The sequence below is a fragment of the Strigops habroptila genome, chromosome 9, assembly GCF_004027225.2.
Source record: "Strigops habroptila isolate Jane chromosome 9, bStrHab1.2.pri, whole genome shotgun sequence".
Classification (NCBI taxonomy): Eukaryota; Metazoa; Chordata; class Aves; order Psittaciformes; family Psittacidae; genus Strigops; species Strigops habroptila.
Window position 1 is genome coordinate 3,354,089 of NC_044285.2, and position 21,824 is coordinate 3,375,912.

The 21,824-nt window shown below is 43.3% G+C and overlaps 1 protein-coding gene across 1 annotated transcript in view; it reads right to left on the reverse strand.

Moving 5' to 3' along the window:
• LRRK1 (leucine rich repeat kinase 1) overlaps nt 1-21,824 on the reverse strand; it is a 78,699-nt gene that overhangs the window by 20,093 nt on the left and 36,782 nt on the right. The window contains exons 11-23 of the mRNA XM_030498293.1: nt 19,967-20,079; nt 18,741-18,817; nt 15,365-15,494; nt 14,715-14,827; nt 13,640-13,854; nt 11,475-11,639; nt 9,620-9,792; nt 7,570-7,690; nt 7,158-7,317; nt 6,225-6,501; nt 3,078-3,249; nt 1,480-1,643; nt 48-187 (exon numbers count right to left, since the gene is read on the reverse strand). Coding sequence (XP_030354153.1) covers nt 48-187; nt 1,480-1,643; nt 3,078-3,249; nt 6,225-6,501; nt 7,158-7,317; nt 7,570-7,690; nt 9,620-9,792; nt 11,475-11,639; nt 13,640-13,854; nt 14,715-14,827; nt 15,365-15,494; nt 18,741-18,817; nt 19,967-20,079 — 2,020 coding nt within the window. The remainder of the gene's footprint in view (nt 1-47; nt 188-1,479; nt 1,644-3,077; nt 3,250-6,224; nt 6,502-7,157; nt 7,318-7,569; nt 7,691-9,619; nt 9,793-11,474; nt 11,640-13,639; nt 13,855-14,714; nt 14,828-15,364; nt 15,495-18,740; nt 18,818-19,966; nt 20,080-21,824) is intronic.

Genomic DNA, 21,824 nt, shown 5'->3' on the forward strand with positions numbered 1-21,824 from the left:
GTTAAAAAGACCTAATACTGCACAGAAAATTACAGCAGTTCTCTTACCAGGAAACCACTGGTCTATCAAAGAGTTGACATGATCTGTGATGAAAGCCATCGCTGAAAAGTCTCTCACTTCTGACTGGGAAATGATTTTAATTCCACCGCTTTTTTTCTTTTTCCAGTTCACATCAGAAGACTCAACACTGTGTAAGAAAGCCAAAAGACAGCCCCATGAAGCTTTGGTGAAGTATCAGTGCCAGCAAACTTTCTTTCTCGCAGTAAACCTGAATTACACAATAACATGTAGTTCATAAGTAATCAAAATAAAAAGCCATCTAGCTTTGAGGATGATTTTCAATTCAGTCTGTTCTGCAAATGACTTTCGGAAGAGAATTCTTGCACAGAAATGACAGTTCTCACAATGGCTGAATGCTACAGAAGGTCAGACCCAGAGAAAACTCTGGCCTAAGTGAATTGAGTATGGTGGAGACTTTTGATGGAAATGCCTCATACAGAATGATGGAGGACTAAGAGTTTTACAAGTCAGTAATAAAATTCCAGTGATTTATTATTATTGCTACAACTTCCAAAGACTGTTTGGAAGAGTTTATGGATATAATTTTTGTGTAATGCCCACAAAAACAAACAAACCAACCCCAAATCCAATCCAAATACAAAAAACCTCACCCCTTTAATACAAAATGCTGAGTTCTGCAACTCCCTGAAGTACATGGGGAAATAAGAGCATGACCACCACCGTGGTCCAGAATTAAGGATTCCAGCCTGTGATTTGCAATGTCTGGATCCAAGTCTCTACTCAGCCACATTCTGCCTAGACGAACTCAGGAAAGTCACTGTGCCTTTCTGGCTTCCAACCATGCAACAACACCAATGGTTCCTCCCTATCTTGCCAGTGACTGAAAGAGCAAATGCATCTGCAGATACTACAGAGATTAACGTCTTAAGGAGCTGCCTATTCTCTGCATTTGTGAAAGAACATGGACAGCAGGTTTTCTTCCAAGCTTGCAGCCAGCACACACTCTGCCAGCTTAGACCCGTTGCCCACAGTCCCTGAACCACACAGTCTGATAGCACCGAAGTACCTCCATTGATCTGAATTATTGTCACACTGTGGTGATGTTTTATGTCTCAGTGGAAAAGCCATTGATGTAAGGAAATCTTTGCATGTGACAATGCATGATTTTATACTGGTAAAGAGTTCTGCACTGAGTATCGCTTTGTTTTCAGGCCCCTTTAAATCTGTGGCTGCAATAACACATTAGGTTGATATATTCAGAAGTGCCAAACAATCAAGTATTCATCATTTTTGTCACCAGTTGTTACCAGATGAGATATGTCTAACAGAAGAGCCTCGTTTTCTACCGATGAGTGAGCATATAGCATGAGTTAGGCTCATTCATCTCCATTCAGATGATGTGTTTCATACACTCTATTAGTCCCCTGTCATGCATGCTGCATTATGAACACAAATTACCTAAGATAGCCTCCATCAAAGGTAACGAACAGACCTTCCTGCCAGTAAACAGTGTGAGTCCTTTTGACTCGGAATGTGCTGCAGCGGTTCCTTTGGGTGCCTGTGAAGCTGTAGATGGTCACCTTTTTGTTTCTCGTCTTGGTGTTCTTCTTGTTTTCAAAAAGCTGAAACAAGCAGAAAAGCATGAAAATCATTAAATTATTCCAATTTCTTATAAAGATGTTGTTTTATTCAAGCAATAAGGCGACTTCTCTTTTTCGCCTTCACAGGTGCTATCGTACCTTTTCCACTGAAGAGCAACTTGTGCTCATAGAAAATTTGGTGACGGAATGAAAATACACACAGTAAAAGTTGGGTTTGCAGCAATGGAAATATTTTTCATGCCACTCAAAAAGGAAAAATTTCCTATCAGTGAGAAAAGTTAATTCTGTAACTGTGACATTTGTTACATCAATTCTGCATTTGCAGAAGTCTTACAAGCCTAAAGAAGAGCTAAATGTTCTAGTGAATGCTTAAGTCTGCCCTTAATGTAGAGTTAGCTTTTCCACCTGTTTCAGTGGGAGGAAGATGGCTTTTCTCCAAGACACTTCAAACCAGCATTTAGAGCAAAATGTATTTTAAAACCAAAGATTTAATCTGCAGAACTCCACTCATTGCTCTAATGCTAATTTGTCTGCAGATGGGTCTGACGCCTGGGACCCTTTCCATTCACTGCAGTGAGGGCTGGATGAGGTCCCTAGCAAAGGTGCTCTAGGGTTACGTAGTACCCATGAGAATGTAAGCAAGGGGTTACCAAGACAGCCCGTTAAAACAGGTAAAGTTATTACATGGTTTGAGAAGCTTGGAACACTAAGGGCCTTCCAAACCCAGGTATCATGTTTTCCACGTTCTGTACATCAACGACGGAACACAGTTTAAATGGATAGCTGTTAAGAAGATACCACAGTAGTACTAAAAATATTTTGCAGGTGTTTATTATGGTTTCCAGCAGGGCTATGTTTCTATGTTTTCAGATATAAGCTGCTGCAAAAATAAGGCTGTAATAACATCAAAATTCACTTAGCTTTCAGAACCTTACAAACACTGCTTTAATGATAGGCATACCACTTGCACTAATAGGGTGTCTGCTTGCACTCATTATCACATTAAGGCAACAGTCCTGCAATTTGCTTCTCATTTAAACCCATATAGATTCAGATAGCTGACTTTGGTGGAGCTATTCCAGATCTCCTCTGGAAAATGATGTAAGCAGAGTCTGGCCCAGTGGAATGGTCATGGACAAGAGCCACAGGCAGAACTCCAATTACTTGTAATTGGAAGATGCTGGAGGTACTGAGACCTTCCAGGGGATCATGTTATAAAGAGGCTGTGGAGAACACAGGCTTTCTTCCCCAGTGCTAATTTGTTGTTCTAAATGACACCTACTGTGAAAACAGAATCAGATTTTGTTTGCGGAGTCTCATTTCTCCCTATTTACTAAAATAACATCATTGAAATCTGTGACTGAAGAACGCTGGATGTGAAGAGACACCCACTTACACATACACTGAACAACTTTAGCTGTCTTCTTCTGCTTGCATAGAGATACAGCAACCTACCTGGAGGTCCATCTCTGCCAGGCTAATTAACATTCGGGCTATGAATCTTTGCCAAAAGCCAACTGGGACAAAACTCATCTTGAAGACCCTTTGGACTGTGTTTGTGGTCTGGTGGCAGAGCCCATGGATATCTAATGCTGGCTTGGTAGGAAGCAGATGAGGGAGGAGGTAGCTGAAACACATCAAATTCAACAGCTCAAATTTTAGCTACAGCTTGTAACAGTGAGTACATTGTTACTGGATAATAAGGCGATTCAGTCTCCAAAGAGATTTTTAATGGCACAGCCTACTGCATATAAAAAAGCTTTTAGACTAAAGGCGCTGTAGCAATACATGGAGAAATTCATTTACACTATGGAAGCAAGCAGAGGCAAAGCAGACATTACATAATTCAGCCAGGGCTATTGGACAGGGCTAAAATTGATGTAATGAGCAGGACATTTGTGTACTCACAAATTAAGTGCATTAAAATATAAGAGTCATTAGAACAGCTGTGATGTCGGGACTCATTATTTTGGTATCTTTACTATTCTGCCCTGGTAGTAAGCAGAGAATTACAGCTGTATTACAGCTGTGCTCCTGTGTGGAACAGAAGATAAATGCAAAAACAACCTACAACAGCTCAGCTTCAGTAAACCCAGAAGGTGGGGAGAGGCGGTAGTGTGGGAAGTGGCAATGAGGCAGTTACAGTCTGCGAGGACTGGGCTGCTCTGGTTCTCATCTCACCCCAGCCCCAGGAAGAGAGCATCTTATGGGTCAATACAACAGGGTTTCCTGCTGCACCAATACTGCAGCTGATGGACTCCCTACCACACCTCTGACAAACTCCCAGGCAAGAGTGTACTTTGCCAGAGATAACACTTGTCTTGCTCATTCTCCTCCTGCAACCAGCTTATTAGGTTCTTTTCCCATATGTAGAAGAGACTCGGTTCTAGCCAAGTCTGACTGATCAGAAGTAACAGAGCTACCCTGGTGTAGAGGACCACAAAGTTTTCAGATCTACCAGTAAACTCAGAATATTCATTTGTTTTGATCTTTAATGTTTGGGAAGCTCTTGGAAGACTAGAACTGTTTTGAAAACCACGAGCTTATGGCTTTCAATACCTGCCAGTAATCTCTTGACAATGATACTCTTCTGTACCAAATACATTCCAAAATGCCTATATGATCAAATAATCTTATTGCTTATAAGCAGAAACACTGCTGCATTATCAGTGTTGAGCCTGAGAAAATGTGGCAGCATCTGGGGCTCATTGTTGACGGGCATAATGACAGCAATGAGGCAAATGGCCAAGGGGCTTGACCAAAATCACAGTGGCAGGGACCAAACACACAACTAGAACTAATGCTGGGTCCAAATCCAATGCTTTAAGCCTATCATGTTTTCTCTCTAGCAGCTGCAGTATTCTGTAAAACCTGAAATATCAGCTCAGAAAAAACAGCCATCACTAGACAACAGCTCTTTCCATATGTCACAGTCCATAACATCTGATGACATTTTACATGACTGAATTATCTGATCCATGAAGCATCTTTGGAATGTAAAACTGATAAAGATTTCTCTTCACTTATAAATTACAGTAAGAATGGACATACTTTCAACCCTGTTTTAACAAGCAGAACAAAGCTAAATGACATGTACCTTAGGCAGAAAAGTGGAGAGCATCAAACTACAAGTATCTTGCTCTATAAAAGGTAGTGGATGCATCATATGACACCAATATATTTTCCCCAGCACATCCAAGAAAGGGTGTAGGAGAATAAGAAGGCCAGTGAGGCCCTTCTGGACCACAACTATATAGTGGATTATAATACAGATGGCGATTTGATGCTCTTGAACAACAGCCAATGCAAATTTTGAAACTATGTGAAACATGCCCCCATCCACCCTTTCAGAACAGAAACTGGCAGCTGCCTTCTCTACTGACTGCACAGAAACTCTATCTGGCAATCTATACAATAATTGCAGAAGCACAGAAACAAATAACTGCTCTGTGTCTGGCTAGTACATTAAATTAATCCAACCTGCTAAAAGCTACAGTCCGTCAGTGGGAAGAATATTCTGCTAATGTGGCTTGGATTGCTCTAAAAAAGATTGGGCAGGCCACGAAAAAGCAGTTTCCTTGTTCCCGAGACACAGACAATGTAATTGCCTTGGAGAAAAATGGCAGATAGTGACAAGGAGTCCAAAAGGCATTTTGGACTAAGCAGAAACATTGCTGCTTTATCTGTGTTAAGCCTGAGAAAATTTGTTGGCATCCGGGTCTGGATAAGTGACAGGCATAATGACAGCACAGAGAATGCTGCACTTGTGCTGGCATTCAGAGCTCCCGAGAGGCTCAGGGCGATGCAGCCGTGCTGTCCTGGAAGGGCAAGGAAGTGAAATGCAAATGCCACATCAAAAGTGCAATACAACTACGGTTTCACCGCTAACGCAACAACAGGCTGTCGCCAAGCAGATGGGAGAGAGAAAAATAGCAGGGAACTGTGCCCAGAGGAAGAGGGATCGGGGGGCAGATGGGAGGAGGACTCATTAACATTTAAAGAGAATGAGGTTTCCTAGACCATTTCTAGGAAAACTATTGATCAACACCTATTGAGGCTAAAAATTAAGAGAATCATCTTGCTGCTGAAGCTCCACTTTCCTGATTTCACTAGAAATAAAACACTACTACGTTCAGGACTGACATAACTATGGATTACCCAAAGTTTTCTGCCATACTCTGGAGTGAGGATCATTCACTGGAAACAGATGACTCCAGCCCATCTATATTTCAGGCCTGGCAGCCAGGAGCCTCACATCCTCTCTCAGCTGCAGCCGTGCCGGCTGAGCCCTTACAGCTTCCAACTGCTCATTGCCATATCCCTGGTGGTATCATTGCTCCTCTGTGCTGGTGGCTGAGCCTCTCATCAGCCTCAAGGCACCGAGTGGACAAAGACCTGCTTTGGAAAGTTTTCCAACTAGCTTGTCTGGACCAAAGGATGCTCATGCCAGGAAATTCAGCCCAAATGGATGGGTGCCTTCCATTGCACTGTTTAATGCACTCAAATATCTTCTTATAGCAAGATCCTTGTCAAGATAAAGCCTGTTTGATTAAACAGACATTCTTCTCCAGCCTGGCTAAGCATCTCTAATTATCAGCATACCTGTTATTGGCCACTGGCAGTGCAATTTCAAACTTGGCCAAGAACTGGAAGTACTGCTCTTCAGTTTGCTCAGTGAAGCCCGTCCCAACTAGCAGCATCCTGAGATCCTCTGCTCTGATGACTCCATTCTTAGCTACAGACTTGGAGCTCTTGATGTTGAAAATCCTCTGTAGACACTCTGAGAGCCAGACAGGGTCAAGGAAGTAGAGGTTTCTCAAGCCATGGCTTGTGTCTGGGAAGTGCAGTAGTGTACCCGTTTCTATGAGAAAATTAATCGCTGCAAAAAATAAAGAATTGTAGATTAGCAATAGACGAACATTAGGAAACAACAGTGCAGATGACTAAGATTATGAGGCAGTCTGTGCAGTTTTATGCATACCAGATATAGCCAGCATGTAGCCAAGCCAAGAGTACAACATTTCTCTGAGGAGTGCTGCTATCTGGCACTCCACTGTTAAACCCAAAATTTCACTGCTTTACAGTCAGTATTTCTGTCCCCATCACACCTCCCCTCTACCTTCTTGCCATCCTCACAGGGAAGGGCTTTCTCCAGTGCCTGCAGAGCAAGACCTCCATAAAGATCACAGGACTGGGGCCCCACAGAGAAAACAACCTTGGAACTATGGCAGCCCTCATTCTTCATAGAGCAGGAATAACATCAGACAAAGCTTGTTTAAAAAAGGGTAAAATAAATTAGTAGCCTCAGACCATCCTAGAGACTTCCCAGCCCTCTCTCAAAGCCCCATTACTAACTTTCTATCTTAACAATTTCTGAAGTGACCTCTACACAAGTGCAGAGCACTCTGCAATTGGTTTTGTTTGCACAGCAGTTACCTGGTGGGCTTCTCCTCTCCCTGTTTTTATTATTCATGGAATATTTCAATTGGTCACACAGATTGATTTCCAAGAAATTACTGGTTTGCTCTGACCTACCAGTTTGTAAATCTTCATAGTCTTTGATATCATTTCCAGGTGTTTGCTCAATGATCAGTTCTATTTGTCTGTCTGTTAAATACTGTACGTCATCATTCTGACTTCTCCTATGCTGTTCTGCAAGGACAGCTTCTTGAAGGCTAAGGTAACTTCTCGGTATCTGCAAGCCACAAGATAAAAATAGCAGGATCAATATGAGACAGCAATCACCCTGCTGGAGATGAAGTGGCTAAGTCATCTCCACTTGACTTAACAGTACTGCCTTTTCCTAAAGCCAGATAGGCATCTTATTGTTGATGTAGGAGGCATATGAAGTATGCAACTCCTAAAGTTCACCTTCCAATCCAAAACCAAGCCCTCCAAAACCTCCCTTTGGTAAGGATTACCACCCACTAAAAAGAACACTTCTCACCAATCTCCCTGCAAGTTTCTGTGAGCAAATTGAGCTGCCGACATCCTTCATGTTGCAAGTGACATGGAAAATCAGCTGTCGGAGTCCATCGAGGCCTTCCAGAGTCTTACATGAAAGCTCACTGCAAAAGTCATGCAAGGGTGAAGATTATCAAACCTTATCAACACACTGACTTCCTTTACAGGCTCACTTTCTCTTATCAGTAACTTTCAATTTCCTTTGTCAGGTGAATGGGAGGAAGGCTGTCAGTGAACATTTTTAGCTATGGAGAAAAATACAGATGCCTGGAAAAGATATGTTAGGCCGACTTCTGCTCTGCCTGCTTCATTCACTGTGCATTGCTATTCTGTTCCCTACGTACCGTCATCTCTGGGGACTTCCCTGGCAGACTGACCAAAATCATCACCCTCTTCCCCTTCCTTGCTGCACATATCCTGTAAGGGACTGCAGGAAGGAGGAAAACGCTGTGTTCTGGCAATCGCTGTAGAGTTCAGTTCTTCCCACCTCAGATCAAAGAGGCACGATGATGACTACCAGACACCTATCCCCACCCTCATTCAGCTGGATCCTGTAATCTGGGAATTGATGCTGGCCTTCATCATCTGTTTAACAGCTAAAAACCCGCTTGCTCCAGCTCCTTCTATTTTTGGTCTTATTTTGGGCTGGATAAGAATGGCTCATTTCCACTTTCCCCAACAAAGGGTCTTTCAAACTGATCCTACACATGTTCCCGTCGCAGACAGAAAATTCTTTTCTAAAGCAACATGCTTTATCTTAAAGCTCAGACATCGGTGGCACTGGGATCACTGGGCTGCTGGAGGACCAGCACTGATAAAAGCACTCTGGGCTCACCCACATAAGGATTTCACAACACACTCACACTCCTTCGGCTGCCTGGAGTGCTGCTCAGAGGAGCCCCATCTCAGTGGATGATGGGGTATAAAGAGGAAGCATGGCGGAGAGGAAGTATGAAATCAGGCACAACTCCAACTGGAAGGAAATGCAGAGGAAAAGGAAGGTGAAGGGGAACGTGTAGGATATGTGGCGGGGTGAAAGAAAGTCTCCTCGAGAAAGAATGATTGAGATCATGTTAGGACGTTCTGTGGTGATGGGAAAAGAGGCTTGAGGAGACTGAAGCACAAAGCTTTCTCTTTCTCACTGTGAGTCTCTGTGCCTCACACTGGGTCCCTGGTACTCCTCCTAACAGGAAAGAGCCAGCTGGAATGCCCAACACAGAGCCTGCGTCTGCAGAACGGATCGTGGGAGGTCTCCTGATGACTTTGCTAGGCAGCAGATGGAAAGCGCTAGGGACATTGCAGAGCCCTTCTTTACTTGCCAGCTGCCACCTGCTCGTTGCCCCAGGCATTGGTGATTTCACACTGCTTGGTGCCAGCCTGCTGCATCCACATTCCCCCCATGCTGTGCACTCCTGTGGCTGACAGACCTGCTCCTTTCTCCTCTCCCCAAGGGCACTCTCTGTCAGCTGAAGGGAGAGAGTGGCGTCAGACTGCATGGCCTGACACTGATCTTCCAGGCAGCATCACCCTCTGTTATCACACCCTGATAACTCAAATGACACAGGTTTGGACTGTTGGAAGGCTCAGGGGGTTGACCCACTCCTCACCCTGTCACATGAGCTGTGTTCTCACGTCAAGAGGTCTCCCCTAAATAAATGCCACAGCACCCACCCTGTAACAGTCATGCTCTCAAGCTTTGCAGTGTTAATTACTCAATCTGTAGCTTCTCTCCTTGGGACTAATAAACTATATCACCATTTAATGGTGAGAAACCCAAGTGGAGCAGGAGCAGTAAAACAAGCTGGCCTGAGGTCACGACTTTGGACCTTCCAGCTCTCAGACCCACGATCAGACCTCTGAGCAACACTGAACTTCTCTCTCATTATACTACATTATCCGAGTCAAAAATAGATGACATGCAATGCTGACATGTCTTTAAATCAGCTCCGTTGCCAAGGAGATGGAGTATTGCAAAATTGTTTAAAGTGACATCAAACAGAGCGACTGAGCTTCATAAAGGCACGAGTACTTACTGCAGGTGCTTGAACGTGATATCTGGGAAGCCAGTTGCTCTGGATCCAGAGGGAGACCGGCAGAGAGCCAAGACATATGCCCTCAGAGTTGCTATCCTCTCAACACGGAATTTAGTTTCAATTAAATCAAGGTGTGTTCCAACCACTAACACCACTGAATTTGGAGCTTTGGCCTGCAAAGGGAAAACACTGACAATGATTTCATCCAGGTTATGTCGTGGTAAATTCAGTGAGGACATGTGAAAAGTAGAATATTTAAGTGGGGGTAGTCATACACATTAATGAAATGGAATATATATATGTAAAATGGAAGCAACCTGTTGTGATGGCTTGACAACAGCAACAAGTGATCTGGATATTACAGAATTTCTCCTGCAGAATATGGCTTAATCATCTGCTGCTACTGCAGAGCAGGAAACTGTCACTTTGGGTTTATTACATCAGGTCTTAACATAAAGGGAGTTGCCATGTGGTATTAAGGTGCTATAAGCCAGCTAAATGATGGCAACTCTGTTCACCCAGACAAAGGTAAAGTTAGCTTAACCTGTAGCCAGAAGATCTGATACCCTGGGAAAGGCTAGTTACACTCTGGAATGGGTACCAGGGGAAGTTATACAAACTTTTTCACTGGAGGTATATGGAGAGGTGAGATAAACTGTTAGAAAAGTCTCAATCTACTTAATCCTGAATCAGTGCAAAGGAATGGATTAGATGATCTCGCGGTTTTTCTCAACCCTTCCATGATTCTATTGCAGCACTGGAATGTATCCAGACTTCAAGGAACGTGCTGCCAAACACAATGGGATTGCACAGCCTCAAGCAGGGATCAGCCTGCTGATCCAAATGACTTTGGCCACAGAAGACTACGCAGATGCAGAAATATACACTTATTTGCAGCCAATCCATTTCTCTCTTACGATGCCCACTGAGATGTCCTAACTTGAACGACACCAAACTTGAACCCTGTGCAGGCACAGGAGTGATGGCTGTACAAAGTCAGACCGAAGGGCCCACTTGGCCAAATATTCTGACTGGATGTTAATGAAGAGTATGGGCACAGGGCAGGCATGTAGAGACTTCCCCTGGTGTGTTCTCCCGGTATCCTGCAGCTCACCATCTTTCTGAGATTTCTCTCAATTAATAGCACTTGATGGATCTTTCTTTCACCAGTGTTCTTTTCAGCTTCTGACACCCACAGCAGATTGTAGCTTTGTCACCTAGCTTGGGGTTTTGTTTGCTGCTGACCATTATGCTCATATTCTGTAATGTTGAGATGTTTCTTTTTTGAGAGGCACTAGCCCTGAGCCCATTTTTGTTTGTGTAATGTTAAGACAGATATAAAATAATAAACATTTACAAAAAAATCCCATTAACATGGTATTACAAAAATCAACACCAATGAATTCATTGCAGCTCTGAGTCTCAGCTGAGAGCTGCCTGGGAGATACTCTCCAGCTTACCTGAATCTAAAGTGTTAAAAATACAACCTCAAGACTAATGTGTGTCTAACCCCACACAAGAAAGAAAATGCTTCAAACCCCCCATGGAGCACAGTGTGGTCAAACACTAATTCCAAAATAAGTATGTCCAGCCTTACTTAGCAAGGGTTTATAAATCAGCTTTTGTTTCAGTCTCTGATGTGTGTGAGGGGGAACAAAGCAAATGATAAATTTAAACCATTAAATATAGCAATACGCCTACAGTGCAATGGAAAATTAATTCCAAAAGCTATGCAAAATTCAGAGCTCGCAGAGTTTTTAAAAGCAGACCAAAAAGAATCTGTAAGATCACGTATCTGTGTGCTGAGCTACAACTTGATAAATAGATACCCCGGAGTCCACCAGTGACTTCTTACCTCAATGTTCAGCAACCAGAACTGTAAGTTTGCCACAGCTTCTTCCCCCAGTGCCAAGTTCCATACCACTATGTACAATGCTTTGTCTGTGAAGAAACACTGATTGACTGTAGACATGCTCGCTGGGCCTCCGATATCCCAGACATTGAACTCCACTGAATCAACCTACTTAGACAAAGAGGAGTGTTCAAATCAAACGGTCGCAGTAAATCACAGGGAGATAATAGCTGAAGTATAAACCTACGCCTGCATAATGTATGACACAAGAAGGGTTTCAATGTCCTAATTGTGCCTCCAGGAAAGATAAATCAACAAGCAATTGTTAAGCATAGCTACCACTTCCCCACAGGAAATCAAGACTAATTACTTGCTGCTAAAACGATAGAGGTGCCCTTGATGCTGGTAAATCTCCAGTTAATGCTGTAGATTCTCCAGTACAAATAAGGGTCTTATTCTGAGCCCTGTATTTCACTGCATCTGGAATAGAAACTGTTTCATCCTTGTCTGTGCCACGTTCGACAGGATTGTTGAAGCTACTTATCTGCCATTGCTGTGGGGAACAGGAAACCCCCTGCTGAAATCACTTCCACTGAGCTCAGCCCTAACTGAGCCAAGGAGAATATAGATGCTCAGGAGATGGGAAACTTCTCAAGCCTTTCATAAGCACCTCCTGCACGTTGCTCAGAGGCTTCTGACGTGTGACACGCCAGAGATGAGCCAGAATTATAGCTACTGTAAAGCAGACTCACTGATTTTTGGGGAATGTGTAAATGGAGGTCTCTCTAGCTCTGACTCTCTTCCAAGTATCTCAGCACCCATTCCTCCATGCACCCCACAACAGCACTAAGAGGGAGCATGGCTTTCTATTGAAAAGATATTCAGGCTCCCAGCAGCTTCTGTAAGAAACACCTTGGAGGCTTCTAAATCCCTTGTCCCTGGGGAGGCAAGAAGCTTGTGACACGAGAGAAAACCAAACCCTGCTCTGGCCACCATCCTCAGAGCATCATGTAACACCAAGTAGGCTCTGTTTACTGGTCTAGGTCCAAGTACTGACTGATCCCACATGACAAGTTACTCTATGAGATTTCAGCAAGGAGCTAAGTATCTCAGTAGGGCTCTGATGTCCTAGCATAGTTCTAAGTTTGAAGTTTTCCAGAAACAGCTGGAAGAACTTCCATATTGTTTAAACCAAACCCTAATTAGCACAAGGACTGCTTTGTTCATCCAAAAGACCTTCAGCTGTGGGTGCCTGTATGGAAAGACAGAGACACAGAGGTAGGGACAAAGCCTGTTCAGCATCTTGGTCCCATTCCACGTCTCTGATGCTGTCTAGGTTTTTATTTTATTCAACTGCTCTTCAACACAAAATGAACAAATCCCTTCTCCCACCAAAGTCTTCTCTTTAAAGAGTCAGGCTGTGCTTCCTCTGTTTCTTTCTGTCTCTGGCCTGGCACTCTTTGCTGTAGAATAGCTCAACTCAGCAGGGTCCTTTATCCCTTCCAGAACAGTCTGGTGGTCATGGCTCTCATCCGGCAAAGGAGAGCCATGCGTTTGCACACCCTCAGCTCTGACAAGACCTCAGGTCCAATTCTGCATGCTCTAATCCCTGCGTTACTACAAAGGCAGTGGACAGGGCCACCTACAAACCGTTCAATGAATTCAGTGCTGTCCAAATGAGTTCAGTATGGGTTGACACACTCCCTGAATGAGCCATCTGAGATTTGGGTGTTTAAGGTATGCCTCAGACGTCCCTGGGTCACACCAGAGGTCGGGCATCCTAACTTCCACCCACCTTCCCCATCTTGGACAGTTCTGGTATCAAGGGACTCCATCTTTAGGTAGTGATGTCCCATTTTCTGGCCCCAAATGAAAGGACAATCTGCTTTAGAGAAGCTGATTTAAAACATTCTCTCAGAATCAGTGTCCAAAAACCACCCGAGCTGGGAGAGCCACAGTTTAGGCTCGCTTTCTTTGGGACACAAAGCTGAGTGCTCAGGAAAACAGAATTGTCCTCTGGTACTGAAGCAGAGGAATTGTGATGAGCCTAAAACCATGCCACTTGCAAGACAGGAAACTGTAAAAGGACAGACAATTTCAGCCCAAAAGGGACACTGCAGGCTCAAATATCCCACCGGCACTAAGGATGATCTTGGAATGTTTTTCACCTTTGCCTTGTGCCCCACTGGCTTGGGGAGCTCCCATTTTGTTGTACGTATGGTGGCATCGCTGTGCATCATCTGAGGGACTTTTCCTGTCTGTAGGATCTCAACCAGCGTCGACTTTCCCTGCCGTGGAGGACCGATGATGATCATCTTCATCAGCTTACACTTTTCTGCCTTGCGCAGCTGTGCTCGTAAGTATGCCAGCACTGTTTTAGGGCCTTTGGAGGGGAAGTGAACAGGCTTTATCTGTGGTTAGCAGTTACAAATGTACATATGTAGAACAGGACTGCACAAAACCTACTGCTGCAGACACATCAGCTGAATTAATATTTTCCCCGAGTTTCACTGTGGGCTGAGACAACGCAGAGAATAAACAAAGAAACCTCTAGTGGACAAACCTGAGACAGAGACCCCAGGAAAAGGTCACTGCTCTGAGGCTCCACAATGGAGCACTGTAAGAAGAAACAAATGCTGTGGCTCGTATGCTTCAGAAGCTGAAAGGAAACATAAAATACTAATTTAGTATTGGAAAATACTCAGTTTTTCCTTCTACTTTTATGTTTCCAGTTAAAATTAGATTTAGGCTTCAACAGTGTGCTGGAGAGGGAATAATTCCCAATAACTTTGTTCCCACAGGACTTTCTTATTAAAACACTCAAAAAAGAAGACAGTATTGTAATAGATCCAAAAACCTAGCAGTTTACAATAAAGTCACTTCAATGCGACTCAGACTGCCGATCCTAAACACTTCAGTCTTTACAAAGACCATCTAAACACCCTAAAATATATAAAGTCAGGAAGCCAGCCATGGAATTTATATGGCATGCATACTGCAAATGAAATATTGCATTTGTAAGTAATAATTTTAACATGTGATCCATCTTAAACTGATCTTATAGCCAGAGCTTAGCACTGATTATCAAATTTGCAAATATGCAGAGGAGGTTTCCCTACACAATTCCAGTTACCCACAACAAGGGCTTGGGCACACACAATCTGTTCCTGGTCAGGAGCATTAAAAGGAAGTGATTTTCATTATATGTTCAGTTCAATAAAGAACACATAGGATCAGCCTTACCCTCTTTCCTGATCTCTGCAGGAACGTTGCCGATATTTAGTTCCTCGATATCCAGCTGCCAGAGATTAGCCAGCTGCCCAAGCTCTGGAGGAAGCTCTCGGATACCAGGGTTACTGTACAAAAACAAATAAATCTACCAACAACCAGGCTTTGTGTGTAAGTAGCTGCTCTCACGGACTCTCAGATTACACTATTCTCTCCTTGCAGAAATCTTCCATTAACATTTTAATAAGACTACTCAGCACTTTAATAGTAATTTCCATCCTAAAAGTGATGTATAACCTTAATTTATCCTCTGAGGCAGACAACTGTGATCATCTTTACTGGATAGTTGAAGAAATAAAGGCAAAAATGATGAGTTAGTCACTCTAACACTATAGAAGCTGACAGCAAAAAGCCAGAATGAGCTACAGACACATTAGATTCCCAGGCCTGTGTTCAAAGCATTAGATCATCTTCCTTAATTCAAAAGCCCAGCCTTCTCCTTATCTAAAGCAAATGATGGGCACAGTTTTAACAAGGGGCTAACTATTTCCAGCTTCTTGACTTCAAAAGCACTGGACACCTGGGGTGGGGCTCCACAAAAGACTAGTCACTAAAACAACATGGCAATAATAATATTGCATAGCTTTTCCAGGACACAGACTTACTTTCCTAAATAAAGTTCTGTTAAACCTTTCAGAAGGCAAACGGACTGAGGGACAGAGTCCAGCTGATTGTCATTCAGATAAAGGACTTCCAGAGAATCGCTCAGAAACGCTGGGAATTCCAGAAAAGGACCTGGAACAAGACAGGAAACGAATTGTACCTTTAAAACATAACAGGCATCAAAGCTCTGAACCAAGAGCCTTCACCTTAACTTTGTAAGCAGGACATGAGGTCATGGTCCTTGGCAGGAACCACCATGAAGCAACAGCAGAAAAGCAAACAGCCTTCAATGGCAATCAAACACTGATGCCCACATCTCAAATTTTTAAAGCCATGGTGATGCATGTGTTGGAAGGTGACAGTCTCCAGGACTTCTGGGGTGCTGAGGGAGGAATTCTAGGCCTGCCAAGATGACTATACATCAGAGGATAAGTGGCGTTATATTTCTTGCTGTTGAATAGCTGGTAATACCCTGTGAACCGCTCCTATTCCAGGCTAACAGCTGGCACTGAAAGGGCACATCAAGGGTGCCATTGATTCTCAACATGTTTTTTCCCATGTTGCCTGACAAAAGCCAGAAGCCGGTCAGAATTTATGCTCAGGCCCCCATGTCACATCCTGGAGCAATTTATGGTGGATCAAAGTCAATAACAACAGAGAAGAAAACCCAAACTGCAGCTTACAGACTGCTAATCTATGTTGTTCCCATTTGCCCCTCTGCTCTGCCTTAGGCTGCAAGGTCTCAGGGCACTTTGGATTTCCCATGTATCTGAACAGTAACCAGAGCATTTTGGGAGCCGCCCAAGCAATAATAGCAACAGCTGCATGGCTGAGTTGCTGCTGCTGGAGAGGTTCAAACAAAGGGAAATGCAGCTGGTTCCAAAGAGCATCATTTCAGTCCACAAATTACTCCTGGGATAGTGGCATGAAAAGCTGCCATGAATTGTGTTGCTGTCTTAAGAGTGTCACATGTATCTGCCAAGCAGCATCCTGAAGTCAAGGAAAACTAGGCCACACAGGGACAACCAGATTCTGAGTCTCTGATTAGGAAAGTACAACCACCTCCATTTGCTGCCTCCACAGTCAATGAAAGCAGTGATGCTTTTATTGATGTGAGACACATCCTTCCTCAAGGATAGGACAGTTGTACTTCCACCAAGATCTTCCCTTACATGGAAGACTTGAGGAACTGTAACTAGACTTAGCTGAAAAGGAAAAAATAAGAAGTAAATGGAAGAGGTTTTCTCAGGAGAAAATTCTCCACTTTTAATATTAACAGCATTTCAAGCCTGAGCTATGATCAGAAAAGATGTAAGATAGAGTCCTACTGTCTGCAGGGGTGTTTTCTGTACGTGACAGTCCCACTGTCTGCTGTGGGCAGGGTGTCACAGTCTGCCTTTGAGGTTTCAAATAAGAAAATCATCTTTGGGATTATTTTAGGAGAACAGCAGGCTTATTCATGGACTCAATTCACATCCTTTCTGGCTCATCGCTGGACTTTAAACTTTTCATTGTTCCTTTTCAGTATGCACCTAGGCACAGACAGATTTAGTCCTCTTGGACACGTACGCTCCTAAAATAGTGGCAATACTCTATTCACCAAAAGAGTCCCAGGCAGAAAGGAGTGCTCTATATTGGAAGCAAGCTCGAGGTGTTTATGAATTGTAATTATTTATTCATGAGTTATTTATGATTTCTCTGGCTTCAGCTCAAATTTTCTTTTAAAGAACTGCAGAAAAATTAAAGCAAATCCCATCTTGAAAACATATTTTTGGATGAGTAAACGCCATCAACCCCACGTGCCTGTGCAAGAAGTTATTCTGGGATTTATCAATCAAATATAGTGAGCATCCATAAATTATTCTCTTTAAATAACCTAGACTTAAGTAAACAGCTTTGTTGGTAAAGTCATATGAAAACCTGCCCCCCATCTCACCAGGAGACTTCTGTGAGCAGCTGATGTACTTCAGCTTCTGTTTTCTCTTGATGTTCTTTAAATTCTTGGCCACATCCTCTAGTCTCTCCAAGCTATACTTGGCAGAGGAACAGAGAGGGGAAAAAAGAGCTGGCTTTGCTCTGTCTCTGTGGCTATTCAACCGTGGCACCAGCCAGGTGGCTATCCATGCCCTCCTGAGGCAACCTCAGGCAGCTTGAAGTTGCACCAGGGTATTTTCAAGTGGTACTAGTGCAGAGTCCATTCTCTCCTCATTTAGGTAGAAGGGTTATGCTGGGTTTGCAGCATGCAGAAATTTCCATCAGCAGCAATGCCCTTTTCTAGCTGATTTTATCTGCCTTTGCCCACTGCTCCTGCCCTTCTCTCCACTTTGGGAATTGCTGTCGTAGCACTTCACGGAGAAGCTCCGAGGATATGTCAGATTCACAAGGTTCAGACTGTTTTTCTACTTCTCCCATGCTCAGGATTTCACCATTCCTATTTCCATTTCCTACTTGCAAAACAGTGCAGATCAATCCTTTCTCCTTCTTAAGGTGCACATACAGGACTTGCTGCACAGCAACCTCTACTTTCATGGGCAGAAAAATGAGCCTCTGCCTCCCAGATGAGCAGACAGGAGGTTAAGACCTCCAGACCTAACCTAAAGCTATGGCTGTACTTGGTGCATTTACCAGTATTACCTGTTTACACTGGCCTTAGACCACAATTTTCAAGGGAACAGACAAAAGCATTTGCTGCAGGAGAGCCTCTCCCTCCTGCAGGCATCTGAGTGCTGCTCAGATGTGCGTCATGAAGACGCCAGCTCTGTTCCACTCTACGGTTTGCAAAGAATGCTTTAGAGCAAGTCATTCTTCAAGGCAGCTGAGAATGAGAAAGCTCTCAAAGGGCTTTAAAATAAAACAAACAAACAAAAATGCAGATGAAGCCCACAGAGAGCAGGAAGCAGTGAAAATATCTTCAGATATTCCTTTGTTCTCTCTGGGATTTCATGTGCACGAATCCAGAACATCTCTTCTGCTCTGCCCCACACCAGGGGTGCAAATCACAGACACGGGGAAAACATGCAATTTACAAATTCAGCAGCAGGAACAATCCTAAGAGTAATAACGCTAATTATGGGTTAATTTCCTTTCAACACACTAGTCAGTACCCTGCCTAAAAAGAATAACCTTCATGAAAAGAATAAAAGCTCAGTAAAAGAAACAGGTTTCACTCATTCTTCATCTTTCTATATCGATGGTAACAACCAGCTGCACCATTTCTTTTGAAACATTTAATCTAAACATTTCCTCTCAGTTTAAAAGCTGTTGCACTTGAAATCACAGATGAATTTACACTGATTTCCCTCCAGCCAAGCTCCACAGATTCCTGTTCCTTCACAGCTTGCCTGGCATTCTCAGCACTCGCTTCCCCATGTGCCTTACCTGCCTCTGGGCCACCACGCACCCTGTTCTTTGTGTTGAAAAAGGGAATCCGCTTCGTTTTAAACCCCTCGTCGCTCCTGCAGGCCAAACAAAATGGTGACATGTTGAGAACTGGGCTGGAGCTCCATGCCCAGGACACCATGCAGTGCAGTTTGACCCTACTCAAGGCTGTGGGATTCACAGCACAGCTCTTACAGGTTCCCGTCTGCTTTTGAGAGATGGGATTGAAACCTGCTGTGCAATCACAGGGCTGGACTCCACCAACACTTGTCCAGGCCCAATGGTTTTCTTCTGGCAAATTAACAGAGCTCTGCAAGGCAGTGCTTTCAGCTCCCAGGGCGAGAGCACTTGACCCCCAGCTTTATGGGTGTCAAGGTTAAGTAGGCTGTCAAACAGCAAACTGAACAAGCTTCACGAGAAGCGCTGGAGAACCGACCCGCTGCCATTCCCTGCTCTCACCAGAGAGTCTCTGACAAGGTGACCCAAGAACACGACTTTGGAAATGCACCAAGACATTCAAAAACACAGTAATTTGTCTTTTGCAACTGACACAGCAATTCATAAGGACTCCAGAACATTTGCTGGACAGGCACCCAAATGAGAAGATATAAGTATGACACAATTCAATGCAGTTCTGGAGAAGATAAGGGACCTTTAACTCTATGATAAACATCCCTATTGTAATTTCTAAATAGAAGAACACTATCACTCTTTTATTGGATGACCTTATTAACATCAGTCTTAGAATCACAGAATGATAGAATTGTTTTGGTTGGAAATCATCTCTATGAACTTGCAGCTGGTTACACTTCCATTTCAAAACCAAAGATCTTTCATTTTCTCCAAAACAATACTCCCACATTACAAACTGCAGTCCAGCAGATGGTTTATGGTTAAGATGTGCTCCCACAAACTGGTATTTGTAGTGCTGATTGACACCCTGGGCTAAAGACATTTCTACATGCTCTGAAATTGAACTGCCATTATCAGTAATCTAGCCACTTAATAAATGATATAGTGTGCTAAATGCCTAAAGAATCAGTAAAGGATAATTCATCACTGTCACAGACACACAATATACTTAGAGACATGGTATGTGGATATCAATGCCTTCTCTGCAGGTAATTAATTCACTACTGACATCCTTTGTATTACACCAGAGATTGGGTTTGCTATTATTTCTCCAGCTTTTGTTTTCTCAGACAAAATTTGAAAGAAACACTTACTTCCCAAGTTGGTTTTTTGAAAGATCCAGTGATTTAAGTTGTTTGCAATTCCACTTATCTTGTGAAGGCAATGTAACTAACTGATTTCCCAGCAGCTTCAGGGACACCAAAGCCTAAAAGAGGAATAGCCTAGAGTCAGAAGTCAGAGGCCATCAAACGCAAAGAAAGAGGTTTTTTAACATGGCTCTTAAATAACAGAAACATGAAGAAAAGTACATTTTATTCATCAGAACATCCTGTCCGTGCTGCCTAGCATGCAAACATTTCCTTCTTGTCTCCAGCAAGTATATTTTCTGCATGAAGCAACACCATTAGTTCGGGGAGATTATTAGTCTACTTGCTGACAGATGCACTTGGAAATAACCCATCTTAAGAGGACATTTGACTTTTAGTGAGGAAACCTTTCCAAATGGAAAAGAACAGTGTGATTTACCTACACAGTATGCCACATATGAATGAAAAGTATTATATATGTGTGTACCTAAGTGTCAGAGCGGGCTTACACCCGTTGTGCGTGCATAAAATCACCGTGCAAAATGTGAACTAGTTCACACAAGGAAAATTTGTAATTGCTTTGTTATTACATGTCTATTAAAATGGAAAGGATTTATATTAACTTTGCAATATTTCACAGAACCCTAGAATGGTTTGAGTTGTAAAGGACCTTAACGCTCATCTAGTTCCAACTCCCTGTCACAGGTAGGGACACCTTCTACTAGACCAGATTGCTCAGTTTAGGCAAGTTTCCCATCTACTTCTTGTTTTCTTCACACCAGAGAGAGATTTTAAAAACGAGAAGTGAAGCTGATGAACACCACACAGTTCACACCATACAGATAGGACTCAGCTGCAAATACCATGAATAAGGTTAATCACAAGCTCTCCTTTAAATTTAACTGAAAGATAAAAGAAAAAAATGCAGTTCCCATTCAGCTTTTTAAAGTTTATGCTCTTCCATTTGCCCTTGAAAATAACATCTAGGCTTAAATGATCATTTTCATTTGTTTGAAAATCCAGTTTTCCACTGAAAAACAGTCTTCTAGAGTTTCCAACCAGGTTCATTCTGCAAGTCCCCCCCTGTGAAAACTGAGATAAACAGAACATCAGCGGAATTATCTTGTGCCACAAGTACAGCCATATTAATGAATTATACCCCATGGAAATCATGTTTTACCAGCAGAGACTTCAGCTTCGAGTGTGTTAAATGTTTTATGTGCTCTACATAATATAAAAGGTTTATGCCCCTTTTCATCAAGCAGGATTAACAATGTCTCACTAAGCCAGTCTGTTGGCCTTCCTCTCCTTTTCTCAGATTGGAAAAAGATGAGGTATCCATGTGACAACAGCCATGGTCAACCAGCCGTTGCTGGAATGGCCATTACCATGCGAAACGCTCCCTCTAGTGATAAGAGAGGGGCAGCACTGGGCCTTGGTGGGAAGGCAGAGCAAAATGTCAAACTGCAGATGCAGAGGGTGAACCACTAGAGGAAAGGGTTGGAAAACCGGGCGAGCTATAAAACCCTCCCTGCCACTTGAGTCTTGACAGCCAATGCTTTTAGCATCATTAGTCTTCCACTGGCTCGAGCCTCGCATTGGAAGGAAGACCCAGTCCTCCCTTAGCACCTGGTGTCAAGCTCTCTCCAATATCAGCATGGGGCTGTTCAATGACAATGCTTCAGTCTTCTCTGAAATATCCCTGAGCAGAGGGCAGGAGAAAAGGGAGGCTACACATTCCAGAATTAGCACCAACTTTGTTCTGTGTGGTCTAGCTAGTGTGCTTCATTTGCAGTCAACTGTGTCCATGCTACATGTCCCCCACAAACGCTGACAAAGGCCATGCTCCAGGAGAGCTGAGGGC